Here is a 16,259-nt window from a genome sequence, read left to right as displayed (position 1 = left end):
GCAATGTTATAAGATCTTGATTGTGCGGGGGTAAAAACGCTGTTAAGCGTATATTTTTAAAAGGGGCGGATCCGTAAGTATATGATCAGACCGAATTTTCTCCAGCGACTGACTACAAAATTAATGCTACCCATCGTTACAAATGTTACCTATCGTTACAAGTGCTCTCTTTATTATCATCTGAAGCAATTTAATGTTACTTTGTTAAAGTTCACAAAATAAATGGGAATAATCGATTACATTCTTATATTAGATAAGTAAAGAATATAAAATGACATCAAGAAAATATAAAAACACAATCTGTGCAGTTGTACTAATTACTTAATATTCTGATTCGGTACCACGTGTCTGTAAGATAACCTGTAGGCCGCTTATCTCATTTCTAAGATCATAAAACAGCTGAAGGCCACTTATATCGTTTATTATTGAGTTTTGCCGCTAACTATCCTTTTGTTCTTATCATATTTCATTTCTCTATCAAAGCACATTTAAGATTTCAATTATAAGTAAAAATAATTAAACTTGTTTACCGGACGGGATGCACGGGCTACCAGGGCCGTAAATTAACCTTCAATTTGGAGGAGGCAGGAAATTAGGCGGGGGTCTGAGCACATTTTGTGCACACTGAACACGTTTCGTGCAAAATCCTTGATTCTAGGGCCTTCTAAGATGTTACTTGACTAATTCATTCTAAAAGAAAGATTTGGAATGCTTTTTAAGGGAGGTATCATGTTCTTAGTTATTGGAAACAACATAAATTCTAATGAACTTTAAATTTTAATTTTTTTTGGCTCAAAAGTTGGAGGAGGCAGCTGCCTCCTCCGCCTCCATGTAATTTACGGCCCTGGCTACATTACATGTTCAGCCAAACTTCAGAAATGTTAAAAATTGAATCAGGAAATTATGTTTTGCATTGCACACTTTTAAACATAAACTAAAATGTTGTAATATCATCACAATAGTAAAAGAAAAAGTCGCCCAAATGGTTCTTTTAGATTCGTATCAAATCTCGCACATTTGTACGGATGTCTTAATTTTGAAGAGAAATTAATGTGGAGTGAAATATAGTTTCTAAAATCAAAATTGAAATAGATTTGAAGTATCCAATGCATGGTCCCCCACAAAATGACCTACATTCCTATGTGTCATGACATTCTTGACCGGTAATAAAAAACAATAAAAATCGCATAGAACAGACTAGCCCAGTGTTGTTACGCAATATCACGGCATAACAATCCCGATCATAATTATGCAATGACACGGCATAACAATCCCGATGATAATTACAACTTCACATTCCTCTAACTGACATGGGAGGACATTTTTATTTTTCAGTTTTAGACCTTGTCGCCATTTTGTCAACAGAAACCAGTTCAATGTGAAAGCCTTGCAATATGCGCGGAGTAATCTGCGTGGTTCTATTCGGGGTGTTTTTGCATTTGTCGGGTGCTCAGAGATTCCGGGGATCGGTAAGTAAATTTACCTGGTTTGAATTTTGTCCCATCGTTGAATTTTTTTCCTCTTTTTTGAAATTAGAAGTCGTGTAGGAATAAATGCGACCGATTGAATTCTTTTCGGTTACCTGATATGGTGCGCTTAGCTTTAGTTACCAAATATCAATTTAATTTTTATAAGCGCATTGGGGAAGAGGGGGTGTTACAAGTTGCATTGAAGAATAGTACTCATTTTTTTACGCATTTCGTGATTTTTTTGAAATTCAAAATAAATACGAAATCTTAAGTATCTTATACCAAGAAATGAAAATATTTAGTGCATTTTCTTTTCTTCCTTCCAGCATAAACATTTATATACGAGGGTCAATAAAAAAATACGTAGACTTTTGCCAAACTTCTTTTCTAAACGTCTTATCAAATCCGAAATTGGTAAACACAATCAAACAACAACTGTTTTGAATTATAATGAAAAAAAAATCAGATATTTTACGATACATAAAAAAATATCATAAAGATCAAAACCGAAAAAAAATGAGTTCATGGCGCATGGTAAAATTCTGTTATTTACACAAATGCATCATATAATGTTAATTGTCAAATGTCTCAAAAATAGCGCTAAAAACAGAATAAAATTTATATGATATAGTACAGAATTATTACATTATTTTATAAGCGAAGTTTTTACGTAATATTTCAAGGCGTTTAATGGGAATCAATGATAGAAAACAGGTACTTCTCTTTCGTGAAGGTAAAAAAACAAGACTTTGTGGGAAATCACGGAGCTGGGAATGGCCATAGAATTGTGTATGTCACACTCTGGGAATCTCCAATAGAAACTGTTAAAATACTGGGAAAAAGAAAAATATATCAAAAATTAGTCGTGCTTTACTTAGTGTATAAATGGCACAAAAGATTTTCTTGTGATTGGATGACGAACGTCCTGGTAGGAAAAGAATGATTTGTGGGGGGGAAAAAAACTCGTCAAAAGAATAAGTAACACTATGGAAAATGCTGACCTCGTCACTGTCGTGGAATCATTAGATCTATTTAATGTTAGCCCCGGCACCGCCTTCACTTTTCTTACTGAGCATTTGGAAATGAGAAAAGTTGTAGCCCGCTAGCTACCTATACGATAAATACACAGTGTAGAAGGCGCCACAAGCTGAATGTGAAATACAGTCCACTCCACTTATATTGAAATATCTGTTATATTGAAGTTAAAATAAATCCTCCAGTAGCAATATTTGTGTAGTTCAGCATTGGTTATATTGAACCTTGGATATAATGAACAATTCAGGTTGGTCCCCTGAATTTCATTATATCCGGAGTAGACTGTATAGAGGGGAATATTTTGAGAAACTGTGATACGCGACATTGTGACGTTGTGTTTTGACGTAAAAATGCTCCGTGGTGAAAGAACACACTGTTTATAAAATTATATATCGCGGATACTTTATGATCAAATAGAATGAAACATCTAAGGTCTATAAACATAAATTATTTCAAATCCAATAATGTGTTGAATTTTATTTTTCAAGAAAATATATATACGAGAGAGACATCGTCTTCGTATTTTTTAATGACCCTGCAATGTGTAAACGACACGTCGTTTTACTCAAAATAGAAAAGAAATTCTGATTACGTCAGACAAAATCTCAGTATCGGAAGTGGATTAGATTCCCTCCCCATTTTCTGGATCCGCCCCTCCATTTCCAGTGAATATTTACGCTGAATTTGTTGTTTGAGCATTACCTTCGGCATTTTTTTTTTATCTTAGTTTCTCTTCCGGAATTATATATGAATTCTAACTTCGGATTTCCTCTGTTTTTCTTTACAGAGGGGGATCTTCCAAAGACCAGATATAGGCAGAGTTTTCTCGGATTTTCCATCACGAGCAAGAGGTCCCGGGCTTGTACACAGAGGGTCACAGTTGCCTTTTGATACGGTCCCTATCGAGTCTCTAAACAGTGCTCGGGTACGCAGCTTACGTCCTCGCTCTCGTGCGGTCATCAAGTCCACGTCCAGGGCTTCTCATCCGAAGCAAGCAAAAGGGGACATTTTGGTGAAATCAAGAAGTTTTAAAACTGAAAATTCTCCCGAATTATTTCGACGAAGAACACAATTAAGAAGTGAACTTTCTTCAATTTCTAGAGAGTTTAATGAGTTTCTTCATAATTCTGCAACGGACTCGCTGCCATCTATCAATGACGGAAAATCATCAGTTCCAAATGGTAATAATTTACGCCATGAAGCGACTAGAATCAATCCCCTAACAAGTGTCCACACAAATGACTTTCAATCTGGCTTCCCGGAGACAAACCTAGGAAATATTCACCGAAATCAAGACCCGACCCCGGGCAATGAAGTGGTCAGGGAACTACAACGCTTAAATTCCCTTCTCAGGAACAATGGGCCATCGATAAATTCCGGTAATACGCAGGCGTCCGCTCAAATTTTAAGCATCCAGAATCCAACACACGCTGACATAGGTAACGGTCATTCAAACGTCCCTGACCTTTCGAACCAACTTTCCTTTGCACCACATTCCTCCCATGTCGTAACGCAACAGCGTGATGTTCACCCCGAACCCAAAATCGTACTTCTCCGCAACCGGAACTCCGCCAGACCACTGAACGTCCAGATAGGAAACACACGGCTGGAAGTGCTTGGTGGGAGGTCCGGATCCGCCTCACAGCTCGTCATCCAGACAGTTAAAGACGCCTTCGGATCCATGGGAGTTGCTCGGAATAACCTACAAGGGATCGCACCTCCTATCGGTTTTGAAAACCCAAACCAAAATGTCCCTAGCTCCTTCTTACTGCACGGTGTTAATCATTCCCAGAAATCCCTAGGAGCACCACAGCTTCCGCCTCTGCCTCTGATAGAACAAGCCCTAGCTACAGCTGCCCGCGATCCTTTAAATGCAAATAATCTTCAGGTTCCCTTGACAACTACAGCTGTTCCGGTTCCCGTTGTGACAACCCCTTTAACACCTTCAGGGGCCCTAAGACAGATCCTTGGACCAGGCATATCGGACATTTTACTAAGACAGATGGCACAGGATATCCTTCCGCCTGAACTTCAGAGACTGGACGCCATAATGAGAGGTCAAAGTCAATTACTGAACACCGTTAACAACAACACAAACGCAGGGATGATACAGATTGGAAACCAAACGCATGCATTGAATTTAGGCAATACGAAGAAAATAAAGATAACGCAGAATAAGACCGGCACTCACGCGGTCGTCTCATCGTTAAACACGGGGGGCGGGCCACTTAGAAACAGTATGGTGACGGAGGAGCCTATGGAATATGACGAGATACTACTTCGAAAGGTGCTACAGAAAATGAGTGGTTAGTGTAAAAAGACCAAGAGAATTCATCCATCCATTTATCATCATACACAGTCACTTTTCCGCGAAAATCTAACGCATGTTTCTTCTCTTTGGTAACGAGAAGATTTGTTGTCATCTTGAGAAAAAAAAGGGGGGGGGGGTAGAACTTGGACGTGTTTGTACAATGTACAAAGTATCTGGTTTTATTTATTTACTCATGTTGTGTACATGCTTGTCACCTACTCATCAATAAACTAACCATTTCAGAAACAATTATTCCTTCATTTAGTTCCGAAAATAAGTAATCGGTGACTACTATATTACGCTATATGTCGTACTAGTAAAGGTGTTTAGGGGGGGGGGGGGGGGATCAAGAAAATTAAAAAGGGGAGACTGGGACCCAAGTTTGTTCCTTTACCGCCTCGGTAGTCTTAAGATAGAGCGTTCGCCCCCCATGTGAAAGGTTGGGGTTCGAATTCCAGCCGCGATATACCACAACCGTTGAAACAGACAGTGACAGTTCCATCGTCAAACGCTCGGAATTAGTTGTGAATGTCACGGGTCATCGAAGATGACCTTAAAAACGGATGTCCCATGTCACAGTAGGTGTTACACGTTAAAGAACCCTTACTGCCCAGTGTCCGTAGGCGCCGAGTATAGGACTAAATTGGAAGCCCTTCACCGATATTGGTGACGTCTCCATATGTGTGAAATATTCTCGAGAGGGACGTTAAACAAGATAAAATCAATTAAAAACGTCCCACCCACAAAGGACGATGAAGAATCCGGTATGATAAAAAATGACGACTTCGTTAGAAATGTTCAGTCTAAGGTTAGGGGAGAGTAACCACCTCTAGATCCGCCACTGGATTTCCTTAGACAGATATATGAAAACGTGCAATTTTAATTTTTATCTTCGCCCAAGATGGTAGTCTAGTATTTAGGGAGTTCGCTTTCCAAACAAGAGGTCTCGGGTTTGATTCCCGATCCCGACGTCTAATTTAAGATATTTAACACATGCACGTAGTCAATCTCTCACCAGAGGGCGTAGCGGGAACGATAACTCTGGGTAGAGATTGGCACGTAGTGATTGTTCCCCGGCATCAGAAGTAAGAGTCATGGGTCTTTCGGATGTGACCTTGAAAACAGAGGTCCCTTATCAAAGTAAGTTACGATAAACGATTTCATCTGTCACGGTCTGTCCAGAGCGCCATGTGTATCATTCGGAATACATGTAGGTGAAGCTTTAAGTAATTCCGAATTGTACGTAAATGACGCGAAGAAAGAAAACTATTTCATTGATTCAGTTTTCCATCTACATCAAACTTTGCAAAGTTGGAGGTTCTCTATTATGAATACATAACTGGTATCACATGAGCACCGTTTTTTTTATTTTGTTCTCTCTCTCTCTCTCTCTCTGTGTGTGTGTGTGTTGTTTTCCACCGAGCCTACATTCAATGACTATAAAGAAATAGGACACAGCACGCATTCCTGAATTTCAATATCAACACATGTATTTACCAATCGGATCACCTCGTCCTTTTTCGTCGCATTCCATAAAATAAGAACATTCGAAAGTAAGTACAGTTTATCTTGGAACTACATTTGGTCTATCTAATTTGAAATTCCTCTGCGTTATATGAGACAGAACTTGAACAATTGCACTTTCTATAATTTTCTTTTTGGTTTTTATTTATATTTTGTACTTCTCTTGAAGACGAAGAATAATTAAACTGTGACGCGCTATAGCAACAATATTGGTTAGTATATATAAATGTATACGTGTTGTTGTTTTTTAAGTTATCGCTTGTGTAGCTGGATTCAACTCCCCCCATCACTACAAGACCAATTGAATATACTACCAGTTGTGTGGATCCGTAAAACACCATAATACCTTTTCCAGTTCTATAGATAAATTCATTTTAATCATAACATAAAGTTAAAGTAGAAAATGAAGTAAATGGAACTCGAAACAAAATCAGTAAAAAATGACCATGCTAAAACAGTATTCATTTATGCTCAGACTTTTGATTTATTTCTAGAGATTATACAACTCGAAGGCTAATATTGAAAATAACTCCAATCTCGAATAAAGTATACATTACATTAAATATTGGAAATACTTTTTAACGATATATCCATATCAATCACATGAAAACGAAATCTTTAATCCCGCAGAAACGAGGACTTTAATCCCGCAGAAACGAGGACTTTAATCCTGCAGAAACGAAAACATTAATTCTGTAAATGCCCATGTACAGATTGAAAATACTTCGCTCTTACGCGGTTTGTAAAGCCATAATGTATTGATTTCTTTTGATGTGAATGTTAATGCATATTATGTAAAATCTAATTTTGCGAGATATGTAATTCTGATTCATCATTATGAATCATACATAGAATAGATAACAAGGCGTTCAATTTCTATCTGAATTTATATTGTATCTTATACTATGCATGAAGATCTTTTACGAAAATGCTTAGTCCGAGCAGTATTCATATGGATACTTTTTCATGCATTCGACGAAAAATGTTCCGCCATTTTCCTTTCAAGGATTTTTTTTACATTTTTTACATTTTCATCGCAGCTCATGGCAAATAGATAATCAAATAAATAAATGAATAAATAAATGAATAAATAATTAGATACAAGAGGCCTTGATACAGGGATGATCAATTCCCGTTGTTTTTAGCTCACCTGAGCTCAAGTGAGCTCAAGTGAGCTTTTCTGATCACCCGTATTCCGGCGTCCGTCCGTCTGTCCGTCCGTCTGTCCGTCTGTAAACTTTTAACATTTTTGACTTCTTCTCAAAAACCACTGGGCCAATTTCAACCAAAGTTGGCTCAAAGCATCCTTAGGTAAAGGGAATTCTAAATTGTTAAAAATAAAGGGCCAGGCCACCTTCCAAGGGGAGCTAATCAAGAAAAGGTAAAAATAGAGTAGGGTCATTAAAAAATTTCTCAAGAACCACTGGACCAGAAAAGATGAAAATAGATAAGCTTTATTAAGTAGTGCAGATTCTAAATTGTTAAAATCCTGGCCCCCGGGGGTCGGATGGGGCCACAATGGGGGATCAAAGTTTTACATACAAATATATAGGGAAAATCTTTAAAAATCTTCTTCTCAAGAACCACTGAGCCAGAAAAGCTGATATTTACATGAAAGCTTTCTGACATAGTGCAGATTCAAGTTTGTTCAAATCATGGCCCCTGGGGGTAGGATGGGGCCACAATAGGGGATCAAAGTTTTACATACAAATATATAGGAAAAAATCTTTTTCTCAAGAACCACTGAGCCAGAAAAGCTGAGATTTATATGAAAGCTTCCTGATATATCGCAGATTCTAAATTATTAAAATCCTGGCCCCCGGGGGTCGGATGGGGCCACAATGGGGGATCAAAGTTTTACATACAAATATATAGGGAAAATCTTTAAAAATCTTCTTCTCAAGAACCACTGAGCCAGAAAAGCTGATATTTACATGAAAGCTTTCTGACATAGTGCAGATTCAAGTTTGTTCAAATCATGGCCCCTGGGGGTAGGATGGGGCCACAAGGGGGGATCAAAGTTTTACATACAAATATATAGGAAACATCTTTAAAAATATTCTTCTCAAGAACCATTGGGCCAAAGAAGTTCACATTTACATGAAAGATTTCTGACATAGTGTAGATTCAAGTTTGCAAAAACCATGGCCTCCAGGGGTAGGTTGGGGCCATAATAGGGATTATGGTTTTACATGCAAATATATATGGAAATTCTCATGATATGGACCAAGGTGACTCAGGTGAGCGATGTGGCCAATGGGCCTCTTGTTTCATTACTCAACAGTCTACCTGTTGTATTTGATGAGCTAAGTATTTCGGATTGAATGCTTTTTTTTTTGCGATTTCACCTTCTCGGTAACTTGCGTTTTGTCAGAAATACGACTATGAAAGAAAATAATCATTCTTAGAAAACTACATAACTTGTACATTGCGAATCTTAATCAGGATTGCTATGATTTGTGATTTAAATCACAAACCTCCTTTCATTTTTTTTTTGTATCCGCCCCTCTGATGCATGTGCCGTGATGTCAAAGTGTCGTTACGCAATAGAGATTCCCCTAATTGGGTAGCAATGGAGCATTAGTTATGAAATTAAATTAAATCGAGCTACTGATCTCAATCATGCCGGGCTGTGGAACTAGTGACACAAAGTTGTCAGTACACTCACAAATGACAGATACATTTTTCATGAGACCAGAGAATTTCAAATTCTTTTTTTTTTTCAAATCTGAATATCAATAGTCATGCTGAAATTAATTTCCGAAAATAGATTAATATATATTTTCCCACCGTTTATTAATATCAACAATCGTATTTATTTCAAAACAAAATAGCCTTTTTACTCTATTCACGGTGTAGAAAAACACAAACAAACCTGTCGATTCTCTCTTTTCAAAAATTTATTGAAAATAAAATATGAATTAGAAAAAAACTAGGCTTCACGACCAGCGTGCAATGTATAAACAACAAAATAATGGAATTTCTCAACATCATCTCTCCATACAACAAAGATTTCATATACACATCAATTTACATTAACTGTTGATCAAGCGGGCTATTAAGTATTAATCCTAATTAATGTCTACATTTCTTTTTTACTTCATCGTAAATTTTGTAGACTACGAACCTTTGACTGCAGTGTGACGTCAGAGAGGAATTTCAGTAGACATTCATACAAGCATGGACATATTTTTGAAAAAAAAGCTTAAATTTTGGATAAGATAAAAGAGTTAAGCTTTATGCATTCATTGGATAATCCGGTTCCTCAGTTTCGTAATCGAGCGGAAGTGACGTCGTACTTGGCAAATAAGAAACAGTTGTGTTGTTTATTTTTCCTGCCAGAGGCATCTGTGTCTTGGTGTTGACCTTGTCGGCCCCAACTGCTCCATCAGACACTGGCTGTTGGAAGTTATATGAGAGAAGCTTATGACGAATCAAATATTCCAGAGTGGCACGTGCGTCTCCAAGGATACGAACTTGCTGTCCACTTCCTGTCTGAAGACCAACTTCCTGTCTATTTTGAGCATTACTTTGACCCAGTGCCAGGGTATATGCATTCTTCTGTCCAGTGTGATCTGCTGTATTTTGCTGTCTGAACAGTGAAGATGGTCTTACGTTAGACTGCAAATTCTGAGGTCTGCCTTGCTGTTGAGCAGATTGGCGGTTCTGGAACATTACGTTGATGACTTTCGTGGGTTGTCTCCCCTTTCCGTGAATTCTGAGTCTAAGACCACGCCGACTTTTGAGAATGATATGAGGCTGTCCATGAGATTTAATGGATACTGTTCTACTCTGAGGGTCTATCTGAATTTTCTTTAGCAGAGTGGGCACATTTCTGGCTTGGTTGTTGCTGGTTGGATTGCGCATGCGTGACAATATTTGCTGCATGCGTGGATGCCGTTGGAATTCCCGTTGTATGGTCCTTGATGGAATTTGCTGTTTATGCACCTAAGAAATAAAATCCTAATATTTAGATCAAAATGCAAAAATTCAAATTTCAACTAAAGAGCGACAACAAAATGTATAACTGTTCTTAATATATCAATTGGGCACCATATTGCACTTTAAATACATTTCTCCAATCGTCGTTTTCATTACAATTCAATATAAGATATACAGGAAAACACGGTCATAGTTAACATAGGGGTAAAAAAAACAACAACACTACACACAAAAGGGTGGATTCGTCATAAACGTAGATTTGTTATACATGATGTAAGCGTGTTTTTATCTGTATATATTTATTTATCTACCTATCCATTTATCTATTTATTTATTTTTTTATTATTATTATCATTTCCAATACAATGAAAACATAGTCATACGTACTTCTTGAAAGGAGTAAAATTTAGAATGCTTACCGTATTTGATCTAAAGAGAACCCTCGGAGCTGCCATGCTTACTGACAAAGTAAAAGCAAGAACGCAAAGAATTGTGGGATTCATCGTCTTAGGAGATGTTTGTAAATGTTGACTTAGAGTTTCAAAAAGATCCTTTAAATGCCTTCGGTTCTTGCTTTTCGAAAACAAAAAAATGATTTCCTTCTTTCTTTACGAAAGAAGGACGAAAATATTGACTGTTGTGAGTAGAAGTCGAAACGGTCTTCCGGACTAGTGTGGAAACCGGGCTTATATATAACGGTCAAAATCATAACAATTAATTAATTAGTTGTTAATTGATTACGATGTCCCTGTTGTTTATCTTCTTTTATTAGGTCATCGTTTGTTTTATCCTTGTTTAATGACACGCGGGGTCGTCTGACCCCGAGTGACGCACACGGTGACCTCGTCCATAAACTATTATATCTAAGATGCATGCGGGCAACATGATATTTATCGCTTAGGTATTGGATCACTAGTTTTCATTGAAAATAATTTATGCATGGTGTACAGTAGAAGAAAATGGAATATTTGGAATATTGTAGATTTTTAATTGCAATCACCCCCCCCCCCCCCCCCCCGCGACCTGGACTTGTCTAATTAAGGGATAAATTCATGCGTAAAGTTTGTGAGATAACGCTGCCTTCTGTAAATGTAACGTCATAAGAATTCTAATTTTTGAGGGATGGAAAATTGAATATATATTTATTTCCAGGGATGCAAGAAATGGGGTAATATAGATAATTTATATATTGTATTGAAACCGTTGTTTTTATCTCTTGATATAGCACCACTGAAGAGACATTATTTGTCGAAATGCGCATCTGGTGCATCAAAATTGTTACCGTATACGTTTTACATAAATAAACATTTCGTGAATGTGACTGTTTCTATGTTACGTGCAACTTAAACCACGTCGTAACCACATGTTTTGCCACTCGGGGTTCGTAACATTGCAGAAAATGTTCTACACCGCGCATGCCTTTAGGTTATATGTCCATGCCCATTTGCACGTGAAATATTACAGGGAAAAAACCTACTTATACATGAAACTGTCTCTCGAAAATGTCCGATTAATGTTGTATGCACAAGGTGTGCATTGTGACTAAACAAACACAGATTTACAAATGCATAATAATTATGGACTTAAATGCTGACAAATCGGGGAAGAGATATCTTTTGCTTTTTATATATCGATCATTTTACCTTATTGTGGTTTTTATGTTTCAACCTATTTTTTATTTATTGCGGTTAATCAATTAAAAAGGTAGCGAAAATGACAAACGAATTCGGAATTTCAAACCGAGATAAATTGAATTTTATAATCAGCGGAAGAAAGTGAAGCGGATCCCGACCAGAAAAAAACCATACAAATTAAATTCATGTTCACGTTATAATGTGTTTAGAGTGAGAAATAAAATTATAAACTCATCGTATGGGACCTATAATTGCACATCTTACAAACGGTTACATGCACTGACAGGATTATTTTTCTAATTGTCAGACTCTTCTGAAGATCGACTTATGCATGTGATCACTGCTGCCTCCCATCACCCTGCTTACAAATATTTCAAAGCTAGCTACGCCACTGCACACTGCATCTTTGCGGTAATTTTCATCTAACAATAGTTCAATGCATTAATCAAAATGATCATCTTACGACCTGCCATGGTTTGAAGCAATGCTTGCTGTCATTTTGGTGTTGGGTATTGTGGCTGTAAAATTGTGATTTATTATTTCTCTGACAGGAATAATTAAGCATTATAAACTTTTGTTACATTATTGTAATTTACTATTTTTCTGACAGAAATAATTAAGCGTTTTAAACTTTTGTTACATTATTGTCTCCCCTTACAAAATCGAATTCTATGTAAGTCTATGTATCCAATAGAACAGAAATCTTCATTTTGATGAATCTTAAATTTGATTTTAATTTTGTTAATAATTAAAGGTACATACAAAACTATCGTTATGGTACATTATTGATACAAAATAAAATTTTCTAAATTAGAGCGATATTACTGAAACATCTCAAACACGTGTGAAAATCTTATGATCTTTTACAACCATCTCTTGAATATTCCGAAAACCTGCTTACGAAACCATTTCATTTCTTCGGCAAATTATACATGCACAATTATCATTTGCATCTTATCATTTCATTTGTCAATCAATGTAAGATTCAAAGTTTTTGTTTGAGTGTAAACCTACATATCAATATTACACTGCGTGCATGATATACAAATAATTAATTATGAATACAAAACATTATACCCCCGTATATATCGGTCACATTGTCACTGCCAGGGTGAGTTTCCAAGGACGTCCCCAACCCGAGTCATACTTCATAAGGTAAAACAGTCTTTTCCTTTAATTGATATATTCCTTTTCCTACTCTCTCTCTCTCTTTCTCTCTCTCTCTCTCTCTCTCTCTCTCTCTCTCTCTCTCTCTCTCTTTCTCTCTCTCCTCTCTCTCCTTCTCTTTCTCTCTCTCTCCTTCTCTCTCTCTCTCTCTCTCTCTCTCTCTCTCTCTCTCTCTCTCTCTCTCTCTCTCTCTCTCTCTCTCTCTCTCTCTTTCTGATGAGGGTACAAACCCCTACTGTGACCCAGGTCTGATAATGTGATCTATCTCTAATCATTGTTGAATTCTTCTCCAGCTTCACCAGTGTACAGCCTCTGAAGATTGCTGTACTGAAGTTAAAATAAAGACCAGTGTCTATACTTTGTAACATATCCACAGAACATTTGAAGTTTTTATTCCGTTATGTTTACTTTTAAATTAGATAAACCCGTATCTCATTTTCCACTAATTGAACTGATCTGTAATTCGGTTGACCATATCTAATTCTCTCATTTAATGGAACCATCTTGAGGTGCTATCTTTTACTGAGCAAACTTTAATTACTTATCCTTATGTTCAGTTGTTTGACGATGAGTCAATAATTGATCAAAAGTAAGTTCAAATATTACAACACATCAAATATTTTTAAACTCAATATTTTCTTCAAATATTTGACACTATCTTTAAATTATTAGCCTATCTCCAAAGTAATTAAATACAGGGTCGAATTCTATTTAAGATGAGTTTATGTCAATAAGAAAGTCAACCCACTAATTGAATTGAATCAATGATTATTTATATTTTATGAATCTAACCGATCTTTAATTCGTTTAGAGATGTGTTAAATAGTTTAAACATTGGTAAAATGTCAAGACTAGTTCACTGATATGAAGATATCACATTTATGCATTATTCAGTATACAACTTTCACTTTCACCCCCCTCCCCCCACCCAAATTAGAAAAAAAAAAAAAAAAAGAACAATCAGAACGAACCGCTATGTAACTGATACTGGCACCTGTGCTTTCTATACCTTTATTCAATTAAGGTTTCAAAATTCCAATGTCTGAATTCTACTTCGAAAGTCACTACAATTATCTTAAAATCACTCGTGCATGACATTATATTATATTAATGCTTGAAAATACGGATGTATATTTAATTGCTGTTATAAAATTTAGAAATTCATTTCAAAATTAAGGATTATCTCCCTCATGCATAGCTCTTATCCTTGGACGAATCTGGCTCCACTTGTTTGTCACGCTGTTTTTGGCTATATTTAGATCTAAAACTTCATAGTTATTTCGGATTACAAACATTTCGGTTGAGCATCACTGAAGAGACATTATTTGTCGAAATGCGCATCTGGTGCATCAAAATTGGTACCGTATAAGTTTTACATTAACTATAAGGAAAGAGGGATAACTCTCGTTGTTCAAGGAAAACTAAATGCCTAGTTAGCTGAATAGATTTAGAAAATGTGAATGAAATGTTACAGGCATTAGTGAATTACACACCAAACTGACAAGACATGTATATGCAAGTCCCTGTAAATGTAAATCTACTACTAACCCCCTACTGAAAAATCGTCATCCATTGGGGAAGAAGGAACTGTACGAGGTATCCCCCCTCCCACCTACCATTTATTTGGATGCATGGTTATCTAAACTAATAGTATCGCGGGGTTTAACAATGCCGATTATTCAAAACAGTACCTCCATGTTTTGTTTCCTTTACACCCCCCTCCCCTAACTGCAGGCAACCTAGATATCCAAATTATATGAATACTAAAGTGAGAAACTCAGAGAGAGAGAGAGAGAGAGAGAGAGAGAGAGAGAGAGAAGGCCACCGCCAGAATAATTGATGATTGGACTAAGAAAAGATTATCATTGATGACGAGATATTCAAATTCGTGAATGCCAACATTTATCATTATAAATTTCATCACATATTTCAAGTAGCTTGGTTACATTGCAATGTAAAACTTATAATACATTTGACAAATCTATAATGTAACATTTATATAAATATTTTTTATGGGGAAAAAGATGTGTTTGCGAACATTGATGCCCCCGAATGACAGCAAAGTTGATAATGGCCAAGGTTCAATTCATCTTTACAAAAGCTGGTCAAACTACAATATCAAGGTCTTGAGATAATACACTTTCATACCTAAAGAAATACATTCTCACGTGAAATAAACACGTATAACATGGGGGCTCTAGTACAAACTGTTTCAAAGTTATGGTCAAGGTTAAAGTTTCAGCGAACAGACAAAAACCTATCTCCGATTACGGGGGGACAAAATCATGTGCATGCATCGAATTACGAAAAGATTATTTCGTTATGACAACTACTGCGGGCTCTTGATTGAATTGTTAATTAGCGAGCTAGTCCACAGTGTTTTAAATTGCATAGCTCGGTTAATCAAACCGATATCTGTCTAATTTTTGCAGGTACTTTGTTCTTCGAATTATACAGGATTTCTACGTCGTTTAATAGTGATAATGCGCTCACCATTAAACCCCCCCTCCCCCCCAAAAAAAAAACCAAAAAAAAAAAAACCCCCAAAAAACACCCAAATGACACCTAGGTCGATTCTGTATTAGTTTTGGTACTTTATTCTCGGAAATATACAGGAGTTTTCGTTTCTTGGCATCCACGCTCATCGCACATTTCTTATTTCCTAAGTTACACCTCAGTGAAATAATTTGATGTTAGCCTCATCGATATATACAGGATTTCTCGTTTATTGATGTCCACATACAAAACATTTAAAAAATGCGTTAATAACATAAATTATCATATAACTAATAGATAGTCTATTATAAAATGTGCGTGAAATCTGGAGAATGTTAGCGTTCAATATCCTGAGAATTTATTGAACGCCAAGTTTGCATTGCGTAAATTGTATGCGCCCGAAACATTCCGAATATGAGCATTCAATATTGACGTTACCGTAACGACGCAAACAAGCCGAAATGGCAGACGACGGTCCTCCGAATCTGACAAAGCCAGTACGGTATTTGATATTTACTTAAGCAAAACGTTTTACTGTACATAAATTATGATATCCCCATCTACAAAATCAGTTTGCTTCCTGCATTAATGACGGGTTAAATATTGAACAGTTAAGAAATGCATGCTGTTATTGCACACCTTCACCTTAGATGCCAATAGGCAATATTGAGGAATTCTCGT

At 36.6% G+C, this 16,259-nt stretch overlaps 2 protein-coding genes across 2 annotated transcripts; one reads left to right on the top strand and one right to left on the bottom strand.

Moving 5' to 3' along the window:
- Positions 1-1,354: 1,354 nt before the first annotated feature.
- On the top strand, positions 1,355-4,968 carry LOC125662501 (uncharacterized). Its single transcript, XM_056147754.1, has 2 exons — positions 1,355-1,544; positions 3,256-4,968. The coding sequence occupies exons 1-2, from the start codon at positions 1,395-1,397 to the stop codon at positions 4,813-4,815; spliced, it is 1,710 nt and encodes a 569-aa protein (XP_056003729.1). The 5' UTR covers positions 1,355-1,394; the 3' UTR covers positions 4,816-4,968.
- Positions 4,969-9,297: 4,329 nt separating this feature from the next.
- LOC125662526 (uncharacterized) lies at positions 9,298-10,823 on the bottom strand. Its single transcript, XM_048894778.2, has 2 exons — positions 10,701-10,823; positions 9,298-10,287 (listed from the first exon to the last, which is right to left on the bottom strand). The coding sequence occupies exons 1-2, from the start codon at positions 10,782-10,784 to the stop codon at positions 9,577-9,579; spliced, it is 795 nt and encodes a 264-aa protein (XP_048750735.2). The 5' UTR covers positions 10,785-10,823; the 3' UTR covers positions 9,298-9,576.
- Between the last annotated feature and the right edge of the window lie 5,436 nt (positions 10,824-16,259).

Source organism: Ostrea edulis, chromosome 8 (assembly GCF_947568905.1).
Source record: "Ostrea edulis chromosome 8, xbOstEdul1.1, whole genome shotgun sequence".
Taxonomy (NCBI): domain Eukaryota; kingdom Metazoa; phylum Mollusca; class Bivalvia; order Ostreida; family Ostreidae; genus Ostrea; species Ostrea edulis.
The sequence above is the reverse complement of the archived record's forward strand: the minus strand, read 5'-3'. Positions and strand labels throughout refer to the sequence as shown.

Bases quoted from the DNA above. Each gene is read 5' to 3' on its own strand.
- LOC125662501 (XM_056147754.1), top strand. From the start codon at position 1,395: ATGCGCGGAGTAATCTGCGTGGTTCTATTCGGGGTGTTTTTGCATTTG. The intron at 1,545-3,255 runs TAGGAATAAATG...AATTATATATGA, and splicing joins TTTTGAAATTAGAAGTCGTG to ATTCTAACTTCGGATTTCCT.
- LOC125662526 (XM_048894778.2), bottom strand. From the start codon at position 10,784: ATGAATCCCACAATTCTTTGCGTTCTTGCTTTTACTTTGTCAGTAAGC. The intron at 10,288-10,700 runs GTAAGCATTCTA...TTTATTTCTTAG, and splicing joins TTCTCTTTAGATCAAATACG to GTGCATAAACAGCAAATTCC.